The following is a 15,925-nucleotide window of genomic DNA, read 5'->3' on the forward strand; positions in this document are numbered from 1 at the left end:
GTGAAAACAGCAGGTGGCAGTAATGCAACGTTATGGATGACAGCTGCAGTAAAACACCGAAGAAGAAAAAGAAGACGTCTTCTGTTTACAAAATTAACGTTTTTATTATTTTTTTCAAGGAAATGATAACGGCGCATTTTACTTGCCCGTTTACAAAAGCTTGAAAAAAAGCTCCCGAAACGCCGACCGCGGTTGTCATGTAAAAAAAACCCACAGGGAACGCGCAGTTTCTGCTTCTAGACAGTTTCGTGGACTCGGCCCCTCAGTGAAGTGAGTCCACAGTGTTTTGAATATTCACTGATTTATAACAGAATTTAAGTAACATTTCGCTCCTGTATTGGTGTCATTGTCGTGATTTCAGTGTATTTTCTGGTGACTGAAGTAAACATTAGTTTAGCGGAAGAAGCTAATGTGAAAATCACTGAAACCTGAGCGGAATTTAGTGTTTTTCTAGGTTGGTGTGGATCGTTTCGATGTTTTGATGCGATTATGTCAAAGTAAGAAACGATATCCAGCAGCGATGCAGAATCAGAAATCAGCAGTGCTTTTCTTCTCTTATGACAAATAATCTGTCTCTACCTCAAACAGTCAGACTTCTTCATTTGATCATGTAAGGCTTGATATAGGATTGTTATTTCAAGGCAGTATTTTCCCCTTATGCGGATGTCTTCAGATCACCTGTGAACTGCCACTTAAAGGCACAATATATAAGATTTTTCAAATAAAATACCCTAAAATCACTAGAACAGTGTTATGTAATAATGAAAATATTGCTTTGTTGTGCTCTTTCATTTTAAAGAAAGAGCAGTTTCTGTCCCTAGGGTGAAAAAAAGTATATTCTCTTTTTTTTTCTTTTCTTTTTTTAATGCAATGACTGTAGTTGTAAATTGAACTATGCACTTTCATATGGACATATGCTGCTGTGTGGTAGTTATTTAATTGTGGTTAATGAAACAGAACTGAACTCCCTGATAAGACTTATTAAAAGGGAGTGTCACAAAAGCCTCTTCATGTCAAAAATATAAGATAAAGATAAATACCTAAAATATGTAAATTTGTTTTAAAACTAATTAAATAGCCTAACATTACATTTTGATAGTTGGATAGAAAACACAAAAGACATGCTTGAAGTGTGTGAATTAAGCATTAATTTGATTAATGATATGTTTTTGATTTTTGGCAGATTTTCTTCTCGAACCACACAGCGATTCACCTTTAGTGAAGCTCCTCCCACAGCGATTCACCTTAAGTGAAGCTCCTCCCACAGCAATCCACCTTTAGTAAAGCTCCTCCCACAGCGATTCACCTTTAGTGAAGCTCCTCCCACAGCGATTCACCTTTAGTGAAGCTCCTCCCACAGCAATCCACCTTTAGTGAAGCTCCTCCCACAGCAATCCACCTTTAGTGACGCTCCTCCCACAGCGATTCACCTTTAGTGAAGCTCCTCCCACAGCGATTCACCAGTAAATGCTGGAATATTTTCATCAGCCTACAAGTGAAGACAGAGTTTATTAAAGAAAGTCGAAAACATGGCTGATCCAGATCCCTGCGGAATAAAACAGGAAGACACTGAAGAAAAAATAGGTTGGTGTATATTTTTGCTTCTTCACTAAGGTCATAAAACTTAAAGCAGTTCATCAGATTCAGTGGTTGAGGTTAGGAAAATCATAAAGCTGTGAAATAACATCTATAGCTGCAGTACAGGAAATACATGAATTTACAAGTTACAGTGGTACATTGTTTCGTTGATTACATAGAGTTGAGGCTGAGCTATTCAGCATAGATGAATATGATGGACTGAGACGTACAGGTGCCTGTGGTTAAAGCTCAAATGGGTCATTTCATGAAAGAATTGTCAAACAACCTCTGAGTGTAAAATTTAGATCTTTCACCATCTACCATAAATAATATTGTGAAAAGATTCAGGGAAAGAGAAATCTCAGAGAAATCTTCTCAGGCCTATGTGTAGGTCAAGCAGGAAACCTCAGTTGAATGTGCCTGACCTTTGAGCTAACATAGGCTTTGCATGAGAAACTGTCATGCTGCTTTGTTAGTTATAGCTACATGGGCTCAGGAATAATGTGGAAAACCAGTGTCACTTAACATACTCTACCACTGCATGCAAGAAGTGCAATCTCTGCTACACAAGAAGAAATCTATACATCGCTTCTATGCAGGGCAGTCTATGGGACAGTCACAAGCCTCCCGGTTTTCTTCCAAAATATCTTATATTGTGTTCCGAAGACGAACAAAGCTTTTACGGGTTTGCAACGACATGGGGGTTAGTGATTAATGACAAAATTTTCATTTTGGGGTGGAGTAACCCTTTAATACAGTCAGTTAAATGGTTTAAAAAGACTTCTTTTTTTTCAGTTATTAATTAAAATATTTTAAAACGTTTGCTTATTGGTTAAAATACCATGCATAGACCTATAAAAGAAAACTGCATATTTGAGAGATTAAAAAAACAGGTCGCATAGCCTATAATTCGCATTTTATTATTTCATTCAGAAATAGGCCTGATGCCGATGCAAAATGTTTACAAACATTATATAGGCTATACTATTTTAGTTCCCCTCATTCCTCAGCATATCTTTTCAATTTAACAGTAGGCTGTTCAGAAAAGAACAAGAATTAAAATGTAAGAAGCTATAGTTATGACAAGCCAAAACAAATTAATTTAGGCTAAAACGAAACCGAAACCAATGTTGGGTCACGCATTCAACACAAATTCAAATGTTTCCATATTCACAATGTAGCTATTTGAATGCCAACATATTTGTAGGGAAGTTTGAACTATATGTGCTGATCAGGAGTTTGTGCTCGCCCCCGGTGTCAGTAAAAACACGACACAGGATTCAGAACATTCTGACATTACTGTTGTAAGTGTATGGTCTGAAATAAACAAATAACATATTACAATATAATTACAACATACAGTACATACATGATATTTTACATCTAATACAAATTCTTAATTAACTGCAATACTTAAATTGCCCTTTAGATGTATAACATAGTGATTTGCAAATTCTCTGTGTCTGTTATAAAATGCTGAGTCATCATCGAATATGAGCGGGATTACAGAGAATATGATAAAATCAATATCTAAACACTTATTGGTGGCACTTTATTTTACAGTCCTGTTCCTCATGTACATACTTTGTACTTATTATAGTAATTGCAATAACTATGTAATAACTAGGTACTAACCCTGAACCTACCCCTAAACCTAACCCTACCCCATGTAGTTACCTTAACTTTCTTAGATAAATACACTGTAAGTACACTATAAGTACATGTAAGTACACGTACTGTAAAATGAAGTGTAACCCACTTATTAACTGAATCATGTTGCACCAAAGCAATGAAACATAAGGAATAAAGCAAATAAATAACTTTATATGCCACAATCTATTATATTTATGGTAACTACATCAGCGTGAATTCTGAAACTCTGAAGAGACAAACAACTCGCTAATTTCTGTAAAATAAAGCTGTAACATGGCAGGGTAACTATATTAAATATCACAAATAAGTATAGACTTGATGCATGAATGCACACAAATTATGCAAACTTCAAAGATTTATGCTGCCTTCATGTGCTATAGGAAATTTCCTGTTTCTCACTTATGAAGTCGTGGTTACGAGCTTGTCGTATTCAAGTGCTTTAATGTTGGAAAGAATAAAATGTAACATCCCATTGGTTGACCATCATAAACATTCATCATGCTATACATAGGGGTGTGACGATAACCGCATCACCGCAAAACCGCATTAATGAGATGCCTACCGCGGTGTGAGGTCATCACCGCACATGATTTTTATTTATTTATTTATTATTATTTTATTTTTTTTTTGCTGAAAGTTACAGGACTGCATATGGTGTGTGATTTGAACTATAAACACATTCATCTTTGCTAATAATTTACTTTTTCCGCGAGTCCTATGTTTCAAGGGCTTCTGGGGAAAAAGCCCGCATCCTGCGCAAGGGAGGGACAGTCCATTAAACATATGGGGGATTTTTTTTGTGTGTGTCTGATTTTTAATTAACTGCTAGTCATGTTTCAATACTTGTAATGTTTACAGATAATGTTAAAATTAAATACACACAAACACGGGCAGGGGCACTAAGCAGAAAATGGTTGCACGCGTTCTTGAGCAAGTCCCAGCCATTAGGCGGGTTTTGATGGATGACCGGCGCAGCCATCGGTTAACCGCCAAATCGCGATTCTTGTTGCTTCATCACCGCGGTAAGAAAAAATCCCATACCGTCACAGCCCTAGCTATACATGCAGTTTGCTGACAATTCTGCTTATTTCACTGCTTATAAAACATACAATATGCTTCGAATGATCGTTCATATCTAGCCTATAAAAGCACTACTTTAGCGACAAGACAAAGTGATGTAATTGTTGTGAGAACATCAATAGGGCCTTTCGCACTGATTTAGTTCCAGAACTAAATGTACAGTACTAAAGTACTGGGATGATTTTGATTTTGTTTCCCAGTACCATTTAAAGGGTTGCATTCGCACTGACAGTGTGTACTAGGAAGTGACGTAAGCTGGTTGACAGTGACGTAATTTGTGCGCGGCGTTCAACAACAAAAACAAAGAAGAACGACATTAACAACAGGAGGATGGAGGACGCTGTGATCGGAGCTATGTTATTGTTGTGTCTCACTGGTTTCACAATAATGGACATGGAATGTCGACGTATACGTAAAGCGATTGAAAGAATGGAAAGGTGGACTAAGAATCTCCAATAACAATTGCCTGCACTTCAGCGTCCGTCCATCTATCGCTGTTCTCCATACTTGCGAAATAAGTTGACACAATGTTTACATTATGTTTACACAGCGTTTTAAATCATGGTGGGTGAGGGCGTTTTCATACGCGTTTGGCCAATCAATGTCTACTTACATCACGGGTAGTACCAGTTGTGCTGGTTAGACCCTGCTCTGGAGTAGGAGCTAATTTGGGTCTCGAAAAAGGCAGTCTGGTACTAAGTCGCACCTAGTTCCGGTGATGTGATAACGGCTAAAAGTTGGTAGTTCCACAATTAGTTCTGGTACTATGAAAAGGTTCCTGCGGTGTGAAAGGCCCTATTGACAGCAGCTATGTTTGTCCCCTCCACCATTTTTTGTGATTAGGACCTGCCCAACTCTGGTATAAAAATTATTTCAGAATTTCCCAGTAGTAAATACGACTTGAGAGGCATTGAGAGGCATTCATGTCTAATTTCTGAATAGGAAGCTTGTATTTACGATAATTCCTATAGCACGTGAAGGCAGCATAAGATCAGGAACTCAGGAACACACATTCATTCTCCTACTCCACTCACTGACAGGAGAGGTCGGGAAGTTTCTAGCTCGCCACCCATCGTCCAAAATTTATTAATGTATTATTTAAGTAAAATATATTTCTCAAAGGCCTATTTATTTGTTATATAGCCTAGCTTTATTATGTTTTTCTCCGCTCGCAGAAGAGCTGCAGGTGCGTGATGTGAGCATGTGAATCTTCATTTTCTTTTGTTTGGTGCTTTTTGTGCATGTAAAATTAATCCCTGGAAAACATATGTGTATTTTTAACGGGTCACAGACACTTATCCTTTCTATTTATTTAATCCAATTTGGACTTATTTAAAAATCATCTCGTCACATTAACGGTTAATAATCAGTTAATGAGCGTCAGTTGTCGGTTTAGTTTTCGGGAAAAGTTAATCAGCAAAATCATTGAAAAGCTTTTCTTTGTACTTCAGTTAATTAAATAAAGGTTAAATAAAATTAACATATTTTTTATTTAAATGCACTTTACAAAATGTCCTAAATTTTCTGGATAATGGTGTAACAGAGATTGCATTTCTTGCATGCAGTGATTGACTGTTAAGTGACACTGGTTTTCCATAGTACTCCCAAGCCCATGTGGCTATATTTAACACTGCAGCATGACGGTTTCTCATGCTATGCCATCTGAGGGCTCATAAGGTCACACACATTCAATAGAGGTTTCTTGCCTTTCCCGATACAGACTGAGATTTCTCTAGATTCCCTGAATCTTTTCACAATATTATTATTCATGGCAGATGGTGAAAAACTGAATTATTTGAAACCTAATTTAGATTTTTGATTTGTTTGACCATTCACTCATGAAATTTGGCACAAATTAATGAGCCATGACCCATCTTTGCTGGCAAAGACTGAGATCCCCCTTTACACTCAATCACGATCCCCTGACTTATTATCAGTTCACCTGCTTGGACAATTTTGGATATTCTACAATTTTTTCACTTTTAGTATGCCTCGTCCCCAACTTTTTTGTGTGTGTTGCAGCCATCAAAACTTTTTTGTTTATAAAATACATTTAAGTTGGTCAGTGTAAACATTGGACATATGTTCTTAGTACTTTTTAATTAAAGAGAATTAACATATCACATATTATGGTTTTACTGCATTGTACAAAACATGCCATCTTTTTATGATTTGGGGTTGTATCTGGTTCATAATTTTTGCAATCATATTACTAAAATTTTGAACATGTTGCAATCCTGACTGGTAAAATGTAGCTAATCAACCCTGCAATTTGTGCCTGTAATATTTAAAAATAATAACTGGATGGTAAATGTACACAATTCAAATGAATGAATTCAAATTTTCATACTTTCTACTATTATGTCAGGGTTTACATGTCCTTTTCCTTTCACATTTTACTCTTTAATGATTTTCTTTTATGTTTCGCTGGAAACATTTTGAAGTTTTTTACATTGATTTTAGATCTGATAGAAGAGAACAAGGAGATTGAAGGACTGACTGAAGTGGAAGAGAAACATCATGTAAAAACTGAAGAGACAACCTCAAGTCCCTCATTGAAAAGAAGAGATGAAATATGTTTCACTTGCCCTCAGTGTGAAAAGATTTTCTCATGCAAGCAAAATCTTGATATTCACATAAAATTTCATTTTGAAGGATTTTCAGAAGACCTGAAGGACCACCTGAAAGTTTATACAAAGGAGAAGCCTTATGTATGTAATTTATGTGGAAAGAGTTTTAGTCTGATGAATGCATTTAAACTGCACCAGATCAGACACAGCGGTGTAAAGGATCATGCTTGCTCTGAATGTGGGAAGACTTTTTTTACAGATGGAGCACTGAAAGTACACCTGATAGTTCACACTACAGAAACACCTTACAAGTGTTCACACTGTGACAAAAGATTCAAACGGTCAATATATATGAAAAGGCATGAGAGAATCCACACTGGAGAGAAGCCGTACACATGTGCTCAATGTGGGAAGAGCTTCAGACTAAAAGGAATCCTTAATGATCACATGAAAATCCATACTGGAGAGAAGTCTCACACATGTGATCAATGTGGAAAAAGTTTTGCACAGAAAGGAAATCTTAAAGAACACATGAAAATCCACACCGGACTGAAGCCACACACATGTGATCAGTGTGGGAAGAGTTTCAGACTAAAAGGACTTCTTAATGATCACATGAATATCCACACTGGAGAGAAGCCGCATACATGTGATCAGTGTGGAAAGACTTTCGCACAAAAAGCAAACATTAGCAAACACATGAAAGTGCACACTGGAGAAAAGCTGCACACATGTGATCAATGTGGAAAGAGTTTTTCACAAAAAGGAAACCTTAAAGAGCACATTAAAATCCACACTGGAGAGAAGTTGCACACATGTGATCAGTGTGGGAAGAGTTTCAGACATAAAGGAAACCTTAAAAAACACATGAAAAGCCATATTGGGGAGAAGCCACACACATGTGATCAGCATGGGAAGAGTTTGAGTTGTAAAATAAACCTGCTTACTCATTCTAAAGAAAGACGATATAACTCTGACCAGTGCAGTACAAAAAAAGTCAGGGCAGATTTCCTGAAGGACCACCTGAAAGTTGAGAAGCCTTACATATGTGATTTATGTAGAAAGAGTTTTAGTCAGATGGGTGCATTAAAAAGACACCAGAAAAGACACAGCGGTGTGAAGGATCATGCTTGCTCTAAGTGTGGGAAGACTTTTTTTACAGATAGTGACCTGAAAGTGCACAAGACAGTTCACACTACAGAAACACCTTACAAGTGTTCACACTGTGACAAGAGATTCAAACGGAAAGAAAATCTAAAAATACATGAGATGATCCACACTGGAGAGAAGCATAAAACACTCAATCATTTTATCAATATCTTGGAAGACCAAAAGAAAAAATTAAAAAACAAACAAAAAACACAAAAATCCATATCGGAGAGAACACATAAACATTTTATCAAAATTTTTGCACGAAATGGAAATCTTCACAAACACATGAAAATCCACACCGGAGAGAAGCCGCACACTTGTGATAATGTGCAGTGTGGGAAGAGTTTCACACAAAAAGCACTCCTTAATGTTCACATGACCATCCACACTGGAGTGAAGCCGTACACATGTGATCAATGTGGAAAGAGTTTCAGAATATCAAGTGTTTTTAAAATGCATCTGCGTACTCATTCTAATGAAAGACTCTATAACTGTGACCAGTGTGGTAAACATTTCTTTAGGACAAGTGCCCTAAACAGGCATCTAAAAGTTCATACAAAGGAGAAGCCTCACGAGTGTTCTGTGTGTGGAAAGAGTTTTAGTGAGCGGGATGCTTTAAAAATACATCAGAAAAGACACAGCGGTGTGAAGGATCATATTTGCTGTGAGTGTGGGAAGGCTTTTTTTACAGATGCTGAAGTGAAAATGCACCAGAGAATTCACACTACAGAAACACCTTACAAGTGTTCACACTGTGACAAGACATTTAAACGGTTAGTATATCTTAAAGTACACAAGAGGATCCACACTGGAGAGAAGCCGTATCACTGCCATTCATGTGCCAAGAGTTTCACTCAGTTATCTTCTCTAATCTGTCATAAGAAAAAGATGCACATCTGAAATTACAGTAAGTAGTTTGTGTCTTTTTAATAAACTTTGAATAAACTGAATTGATCTTCAAATTTTCTGTCTTCCTCAAAAGTTATCAATACACCAGTTTTGCTTAGGACTGAAACAGAAAAACACAAAAGGGCATCTATTTCAGAACACATAGGAGACAAAAATATTCATATACAAACTAGCATTACATTGGTATAGAATTACAAATACTATTCAGTTATTTATTGCAATACAAATAAATATTTTTATATGTTCTTCAATAAAATGGATTTCTTAGGGCCCTAGCAATCTTGTCTGCCACATCATGAAGCTGTAACAGGAATGGAGACAGCAAGCTGAGGCAAGGATCTAAATGTAGGAGAATTTTAATAAAGAGACAGAAAAACAATAGAGACAGCTGGGAGAACTCCTAACACCAAACAGTGACTGACAAAACACAAGGGCTAAATACACAGAGGGGAAATAAGCATTCTAACAACCTAATTCCCTAAAAGAGGTGTCAGTTGATCCAATTTCATCACAAAATGCGAGACAACTCTAAACTGCCCATGATGTAAACCAACATTTACTATACTGTGGTAATAGAAAGTCAGACTATATAAAGATTTTTAACCATTTTTCTAAATTTTATTTTTAACAGCATTTTCATTTTACTATTTTAATTTTATCTTAAATACAGTGCAAATTAGGCGAATTATTTTACATATTTTAAGCTAATTTTAAGGAAAAAAATATAATCTTAATTTTGAAATGTTTATGTTTGTACTTTTGGAAGTGTATCTTATCTGCAGTGCAAATTAGGCGAATTATTTTACATTTTAAGCTAATTTTAAGGAAAAAAATATGTGCTTTCTGTAAATGTATTTTAGGGGTGCACGATAAATATCGGCCGATAATTAATGCGCATCTCGTCAATAAATCCACCAACATACCATCAGTTACTTCAAGAATACAAGCAGATAATACACAAATACACAGTTTTACTGACAAGCTGTGCAAATCCATGTTCTTTATCATCTTTATTACGAGATGCGCATTGATTATGTGCAAGACAATCAAAAGTATGAAAAGAAAACTCATGTAAACAACAAAAAACCCTTTAAAACAATCAAATACATTAGGTATAGACATTGTTAAGGCTGATTGGCCAACGCAAGTTGTCAGCAAAATACTCCTTTCACCAATGAGAAACCTTTCAGCACATCCATTTCTATGACCTGCAGCCACTGTCTCTAAGACAAGAAGTTATACTTGCATTGCATACAAGAAAAAAATGGTCCAGAAAGAAGGTGGTTTGGAAAACAGAAAAGAGGGTGTATTAATCTCCGGAACGCGTATCGGACATTGTATATTAAATCAGTCTCTGCATATAATACGATGTCAAGCGGATTATAAAAGAGTAATATTTGTCAAGCGGAAATAGAACTATTAAATGTGATGCATATAAAAGAGTAAGATTTCAATTTAGCTCTTTTGGGAATAAATAATTTGTCACTCTAGGTTCTTGTTAGGACATGGCCAAAACAATCTATAATTTATAATGAATTGTTTATTTATTTGAAAGAAACGGTAATGATTAATAGAATTGAGTAATTCTTTACCATTACGCGCTCCACACTCCTTTCCAGTAGGTGGAGGGAATGCATCTTTTGAGTTGGTCTGCCAACCGCCGTTAAACTCCAGAAGAAGAAGAAGAACGGGGAGTAGTAGTTTTCATCACAGCTCTGAGTCTTCTGAGGTGAGGTGATTCGTATATTTATACAAATATATAAAATACAGCTTGTTAAAGCAACAAATTACAGGCTCATTCATGTGTTGTTTCAATCAGGTACAGTTATATTTGTGCGTCTTTTCTGGCGTTTCTTAACTGAAACAAACATTTAGCCTAGCAGCAACATTATTGCTAACAACCATTCAAAAAAACACGATATTCCCACATATAAAACACATATTTTTCCCTCACACACACGCAAGCAACCTACGAACAACCACACAGAACACACAAACTAAACTGAAAATAATTCATTTTTGAACAAATCATTGTTTGTTTTGGGAACGTTTGCTAAAGGCTTTAAGACCCAGCACCAACCACAACCCTCAGCATTCATTATTCATTATTATATATAAAATCTAATATAATAAAAAATAAAAAAAAATATTAAATTGTACATAAATACACATGTGATTGTGTCTAAAAACCAATCTGTACACATGCAGACAATGAAATGACATACACTGTGAGGTACAGTACAAATATTTGTCCCTTATTTTCAATGATGTGAGGAGCTATTGTTAAATTAATAAAATCCTGAGCGACTTTCTATGCTGTGATGTGTTTAACAGGGTTTTGCATGGCCCTAAATAAGGTGGAGGTGGTAAAATCCTCCTCATGTGCACACACGCAAGGTACTGCATTTCTACTGGCTGAAGAAAACTCATTTTACAAGCACGTATTTGAGGTGTTGTCAAATTCTTTGGCACAGATGTGTGTGTTGTTAATGCCTCTTACAAGTGTTTTCATCAGCGTGTTACTTGCGTTTTATATATTTATATTTATCTGTGAAATGTAAGAAAGTCTAGAAAGAAAAATATTTAAAAAAATGTAAATTAGATTTAAAACAAATTGACAAATAACTTCACATTTCGATAGATGGATGAAGATATACAAAAATTGTTTATGTGTGTGATTTTCTGAAAGCATCAATTTGATAACTGATTTATTTTTTATTTTGGCAGCTCCACCAAACACACAGGAGTTCAGCTCCTCCCACAATAGTTTATGAAAGAAAATCAAAAACATGACTGATCCAGAACCCTGCGGAATAAAACAGGAAGACACTGAACAACAAATAGGTTGGTGTATGTTCTTCATTCTTCACTAAGTTTATACAAGTTCAAGTGGTTCACAAACGCTGTGAAATAAGTTAAAACCTGCAGTACAGAAAAGACATGAAGTTACAGTGGTTACTTTTTTGGGGATTTTTACATTGAGTTGAGGCTCATCTATTCAGCGTGGATAAATATGTTGGTTTGTGATGTACTGGCACCTGCAGTTGAAGGCATTTACAGTGCATAAGTCACTAATGTCACTTACTTGTCCCAACAAAATTAAAAGAATATTATGGGACAGTATTGTCTTCTATTGTTGTTTAAAAAGAAAAAAGAAAGCCAGAGGCAGAACCTGAAGTTGGCTAAGAAGCTATAGCTGGACCCTGAGCAGCCCAAGCAGCTTTGATGCTCCAAGACCGAGGAGGTTAATTTCCGCCAAGGCTGGATCACCCTCAAACCCCCTCGCTTTGGGGCATGGTTTACAGTTGGGCCAAGATTTTTTATATTGCCTAAAATATCCAAGTTTAGGCTTTATTTTTGTTTGGTAATGGTCTAAAAGTAGTTTGACCAATAACATAACAGGCATTGTACATAATCCGACCAATCGTGACGTGATAGAAGGTGGGATCTATAGAGAACAGTCACGTGTATTTCAGGTGTGTTTGACTTGAAGCGGTGTTGTGCGTGTGAGTGATTCATAAGTTTAAAGCAGCCGTCTGCTCTGCTCTCTATAGCTCTCATGGTACTTGGATGTTATACAACGATCGCACAGCACAGAAAGCCAAAATCTGGGCCTGTATTCATGAAAAATCTTAGTGAGTTGCTCCTAGTAGCAAAATTCTTAGAAAAGTGGGAGTTTACTCCTAAAATTAAAGATCCTAGTAAAGAAAAAGTCATTCAGAAAGCATCTTAACCTTTAAAAGAGGTCTTAAGACCAAAATTGTTAGGAGTACAGACGAGTACTTTTACGAGGCTTTAGAGTTTCTTTAGCAGTGGAGAAAATGAAGAGGGAAGAAGAGAATGTGTTTGCACACAATGCATGATAGTGAGTTAATAAGACGCTACACATTAGATCGTGCAGGGATTAATCTTATTAGAGACACGCTAACATCTCAGACACCGCCCAGAAATGCCATAGAGCCAGAAATGCATTAAAATATTTGGCAACTGGAAAAATGCAACTATGCAGCAGTGATGATTTTGGTATGTCACAACCTTCTTTAAGCAAAGTGATCACACAAACAATTACAGCACTATTAAGGCACGTCTGGTCACCTTAACCTAAGCAAAAGTTCTTTGAACCCCTATATCATGGGGGTGTTTTATTTTTATTTTTTAATACTTTCTACTGTTACCTGAGGGTTTAAATGTCTTTTTCCTTTCACATCTATATTTATTTTCTATACTGAAAACTTATTTTAACTGAACTTTTTTTTACTTTAATTTTAGACCTGAAAGAAGAGAACAAGGAGATTGAAGGACTGACTGAAGTGGAAGAGAAACATCATGTAAAAACTGAAGAAGCATGCTGGAGTCCCTCATTGAAAAGAAGAGACGAAATATGTTTCACTTGCACTCAGTGTGGAAAGAGTTTCTCATGCAAGCAAAATCTTGATGTTCACATAAAATGTCATCTTGAAGGGTTTTCAGAAGACCTGAAGGACCACCTGAAAGTTTATACAAAGGAGAAGCCTTATGTATGGAATTTATGTGGAAAGAGTTTTATTCAGAGGGGTACATTAAAAAGACACCAGAAGAGACACAGCGGTGTGAAGAATCATGCTTGCTCAGAATGTGGGAAGACTTTTTTTACAGATGGAGCACTGAAAGTACACTTGATAGTTCACACTACAGAAACACCTTACAAGTGTTCACACTGTGACAAAAGATTCAAACGGTCAATATAATGAAAAGGCATGAGAGAATCCACACTGGAGAGAAGCCGTACACATGTGCTCAATGTGGGAAGAGTTTTGGACGAAAAGTACATCTTAACAAACACTTGACAATCCACACTGGAGATAAGCCGCACAAATGTGATCAGTGTGGGAGGGGTTTTACACAAAAAGACCTCCTTAATGTTCACATGACAATCCACACTGGAGTGAAGCCGTACACATGTGATCAGTGTGGGAAGAGTTTCAGAATATCAAGTGTTTTTAGAGGTCATCTGCTTATTCATTCTAATGAAAGACTCTATAACTGTGACCAGTGTGGTAAACATTTTTTTAGAACAGGTGCCCTAAACAGCCATCTGAAAGTTCATACAAAGGAGAAGCCTCATGCGTGTGCTTTGTGTGGAAAATGTTTTAGTCAGCATGTTGCCTTAAAACAGCATCAGAAAAGACACAGTGGTGCGAAAGACCGTATGTGCTTTGATTGTGGAAAAACTTTTTTTACAGATTCTGAACTGAAACAACACAAGGAAACTCACACTACAGAAACACCTTACAAGTGTTCACACTGTGACAAGACATTCAAACGGTTAGTATATCTTAAAGTACACGAGAGGATCCACACTGGAGAGAAGCCGTATCACTGCCATTCATGTGGCAAGAGTTTCACTCAATTATATTCTCTAACCTATCACCAAAAAAAAGATGCATGTCTGAAATTACAGTAAGTGATTTAAATATTGATCTGTACTTCCAGGTGTGATGCTGTGTATAGCCATATCAAGCTATTCTTTTGGTAATCAGTTAATCAGAGAGAAAATGATTGACTTATTGCTGATTATTTCAGATTTATCAGTAGCTTTTATTGATTATTCGGCTTTTGTAGTTAATTCAAAATGTAATATCTATTCTAACTAATAAATAAAACAAAAAATGTCTTTTTAATAAACTTTTAGTAAACTGAATTGATCTCCTTCAGGTTTTCTGTCCTCCTTAGAAGTCTTCAATACACCAACTTTGCTTATAACTGATACAAAGCAAAAACAAAAGTGTATTTATTTCAGAGCACATAGGAGACTAAAATATTTATCTACAAACTATCATTACTTAAATAGAATAAACTATTACAGTAAAAATATTTTTTATATATATATATTTTTTAAATATTGGCACTACTAGGTAGAACAAATGGAAGTTAATTTAGATTTAAAATATCTAATTGGTTGATGATCATTTGTGTATACCTGTAATAATTCCACATGGATCTCCAGAAATAAATACATTTAAAAAATGTAAGCTTTTTCTTGCTGCTCTAACTGTACGGCCGGCCTAGTTTGCCTATAGGCACACATTGGCCATGCCCTGCCTCTGAAGGCTGTCTCAATTTGAAGGATCCTTGGAAAACAGCCTTAGTTTTGTGTCTTTCATTTAGTTCTTGTTGAACTGAAGAAGCTGAAAGAAACAGAGTCGGCACTGAGCATTTAATTAGTTAAATATAAAATGTAAGACCAAAATGTTTTCGGAGGTGAAGGCACACATGCTTTGTTTTGGTGTAAGACTAAATATTACTAGATGCCAATAATATGGTCGCTGGGAGACCACAATAAGTTGTCATACATTATACTGCATTAATAGAAAGCCAGTTAATGTAAAGAGTTTTACATAAGTGTTTTTCCAAAATTAAGTTTATAATAGAATTAATGGTATTGTTGTGCCGTGACCATGGGGTGAGAATTCATGTGCTAGACCAGTGGTTCTCAACCCTATCCTGGAGGACCCCTAGCCCTGCACAATTTGTATGTCTCCCTTATCTAAGGCTGATGATACACTGGGCAACTTTAGTTAATATTGCCATCAACGGCAACCAGTTTAGACACAGGGCCCACGACTGATCTAAAGTGTCCAGACAGAAATTTTTACCCATTCTCAATGGGAAAGTGCGCAAGCAACATTGCTCGAAAAAAAGTTGCTTCATGCATCATCAGCCTAACACACCTGATTCAACTCAATAACTCGTTAGCAGAGAGACTACAAGACATTAATTGGGTGTGTCTGGTAAGAGGCCCTCCAGGACAGGTTTGAGAACCCCTGTACTAGTCTATCGCTTAAAGCCCAAAACACACCACACGATTTTAGCAATTCTATAAGATCACTACATGTCACACTGTACAACATCTAATAAACTTGTACACGACCTGTGTGTAGACTGCATGATGATGACACACCTATGACTTGTACGCAACAAGTCCACGACGCACATAATAAAAC

General features: G+C 36.3%; 1 protein-coding gene and 1 long non-coding RNA gene across 2 annotated transcripts; both read left to right on the plus strand.

The window, feature by feature from the left end:
• Window positions 1-62: 62 nt before the first annotated feature.
• Window positions 63-9,056, plus strand: LOC109094280 (zinc finger protein draculin-like). The gene is made up of 4 exons (XM_042756181.1): window positions 63-270; window positions 1,184-1,584; window positions 6,775-8,170; window positions 8,264-9,056. Exons 2-4 carry the CDS (start codon window positions 1,530-1,532, stop codon window positions 8,931-8,933), a joined length of 2,121 nt encoding a protein of 706 aa, XP_042612115.1. The 5' UTR covers window positions 63-270; window positions 1,184-1,529; the 3' UTR covers window positions 8,934-9,056.
• A 1,372-nt stretch (window positions 9,057-10,428) lies between these two features.
• Window positions 10,429-13,662, plus strand: LOC109060809. The gene is made up of 4 exons (XR_006159965.1): window positions 10,429-10,671; window positions 11,277-11,383; window positions 11,670-11,786; window positions 13,212-13,662. It is a non-coding gene; the product is annotated as an uncharacterized LOC109060809 (long non-coding RNA).
• Window positions 13,663-15,925: the final 2,263 nt, after the last annotated feature.

The sequence above is a fragment of the Cyprinus carpio genome, unplaced genomic scaffold, assembly GCF_018340385.1.
Source record: "Cyprinus carpio isolate SPL01 unplaced genomic scaffold, ASM1834038v1 S000006809, whole genome shotgun sequence".
Lineage (NCBI taxonomy): Eukaryota > Metazoa > Chordata > Actinopteri > Cypriniformes > Cyprinidae > Cyprinus > Cyprinus carpio.

Coding starts and splice junctions, on each gene's coding strand:
- LOC109094280 (XM_042756181.1), top strand. CDS start 1,530: ATGGCTGATCCAGATCCCTGCGGAATAAAACAGGAAGACACTGAAGAA. Junction 1,585..6,774: donor AGACACTGAAGAAAAAATAG/GTTGGTGTATAT, acceptor CATTGATTTTAG/ATCTGATAGAAGAGAACAAG. Junction 8,171..8,263: donor ATGATCCACACTGGAGAGAA/GCATAAAACACT, acceptor CATATCGGAGAG/AACACATAAACATTTTATCA.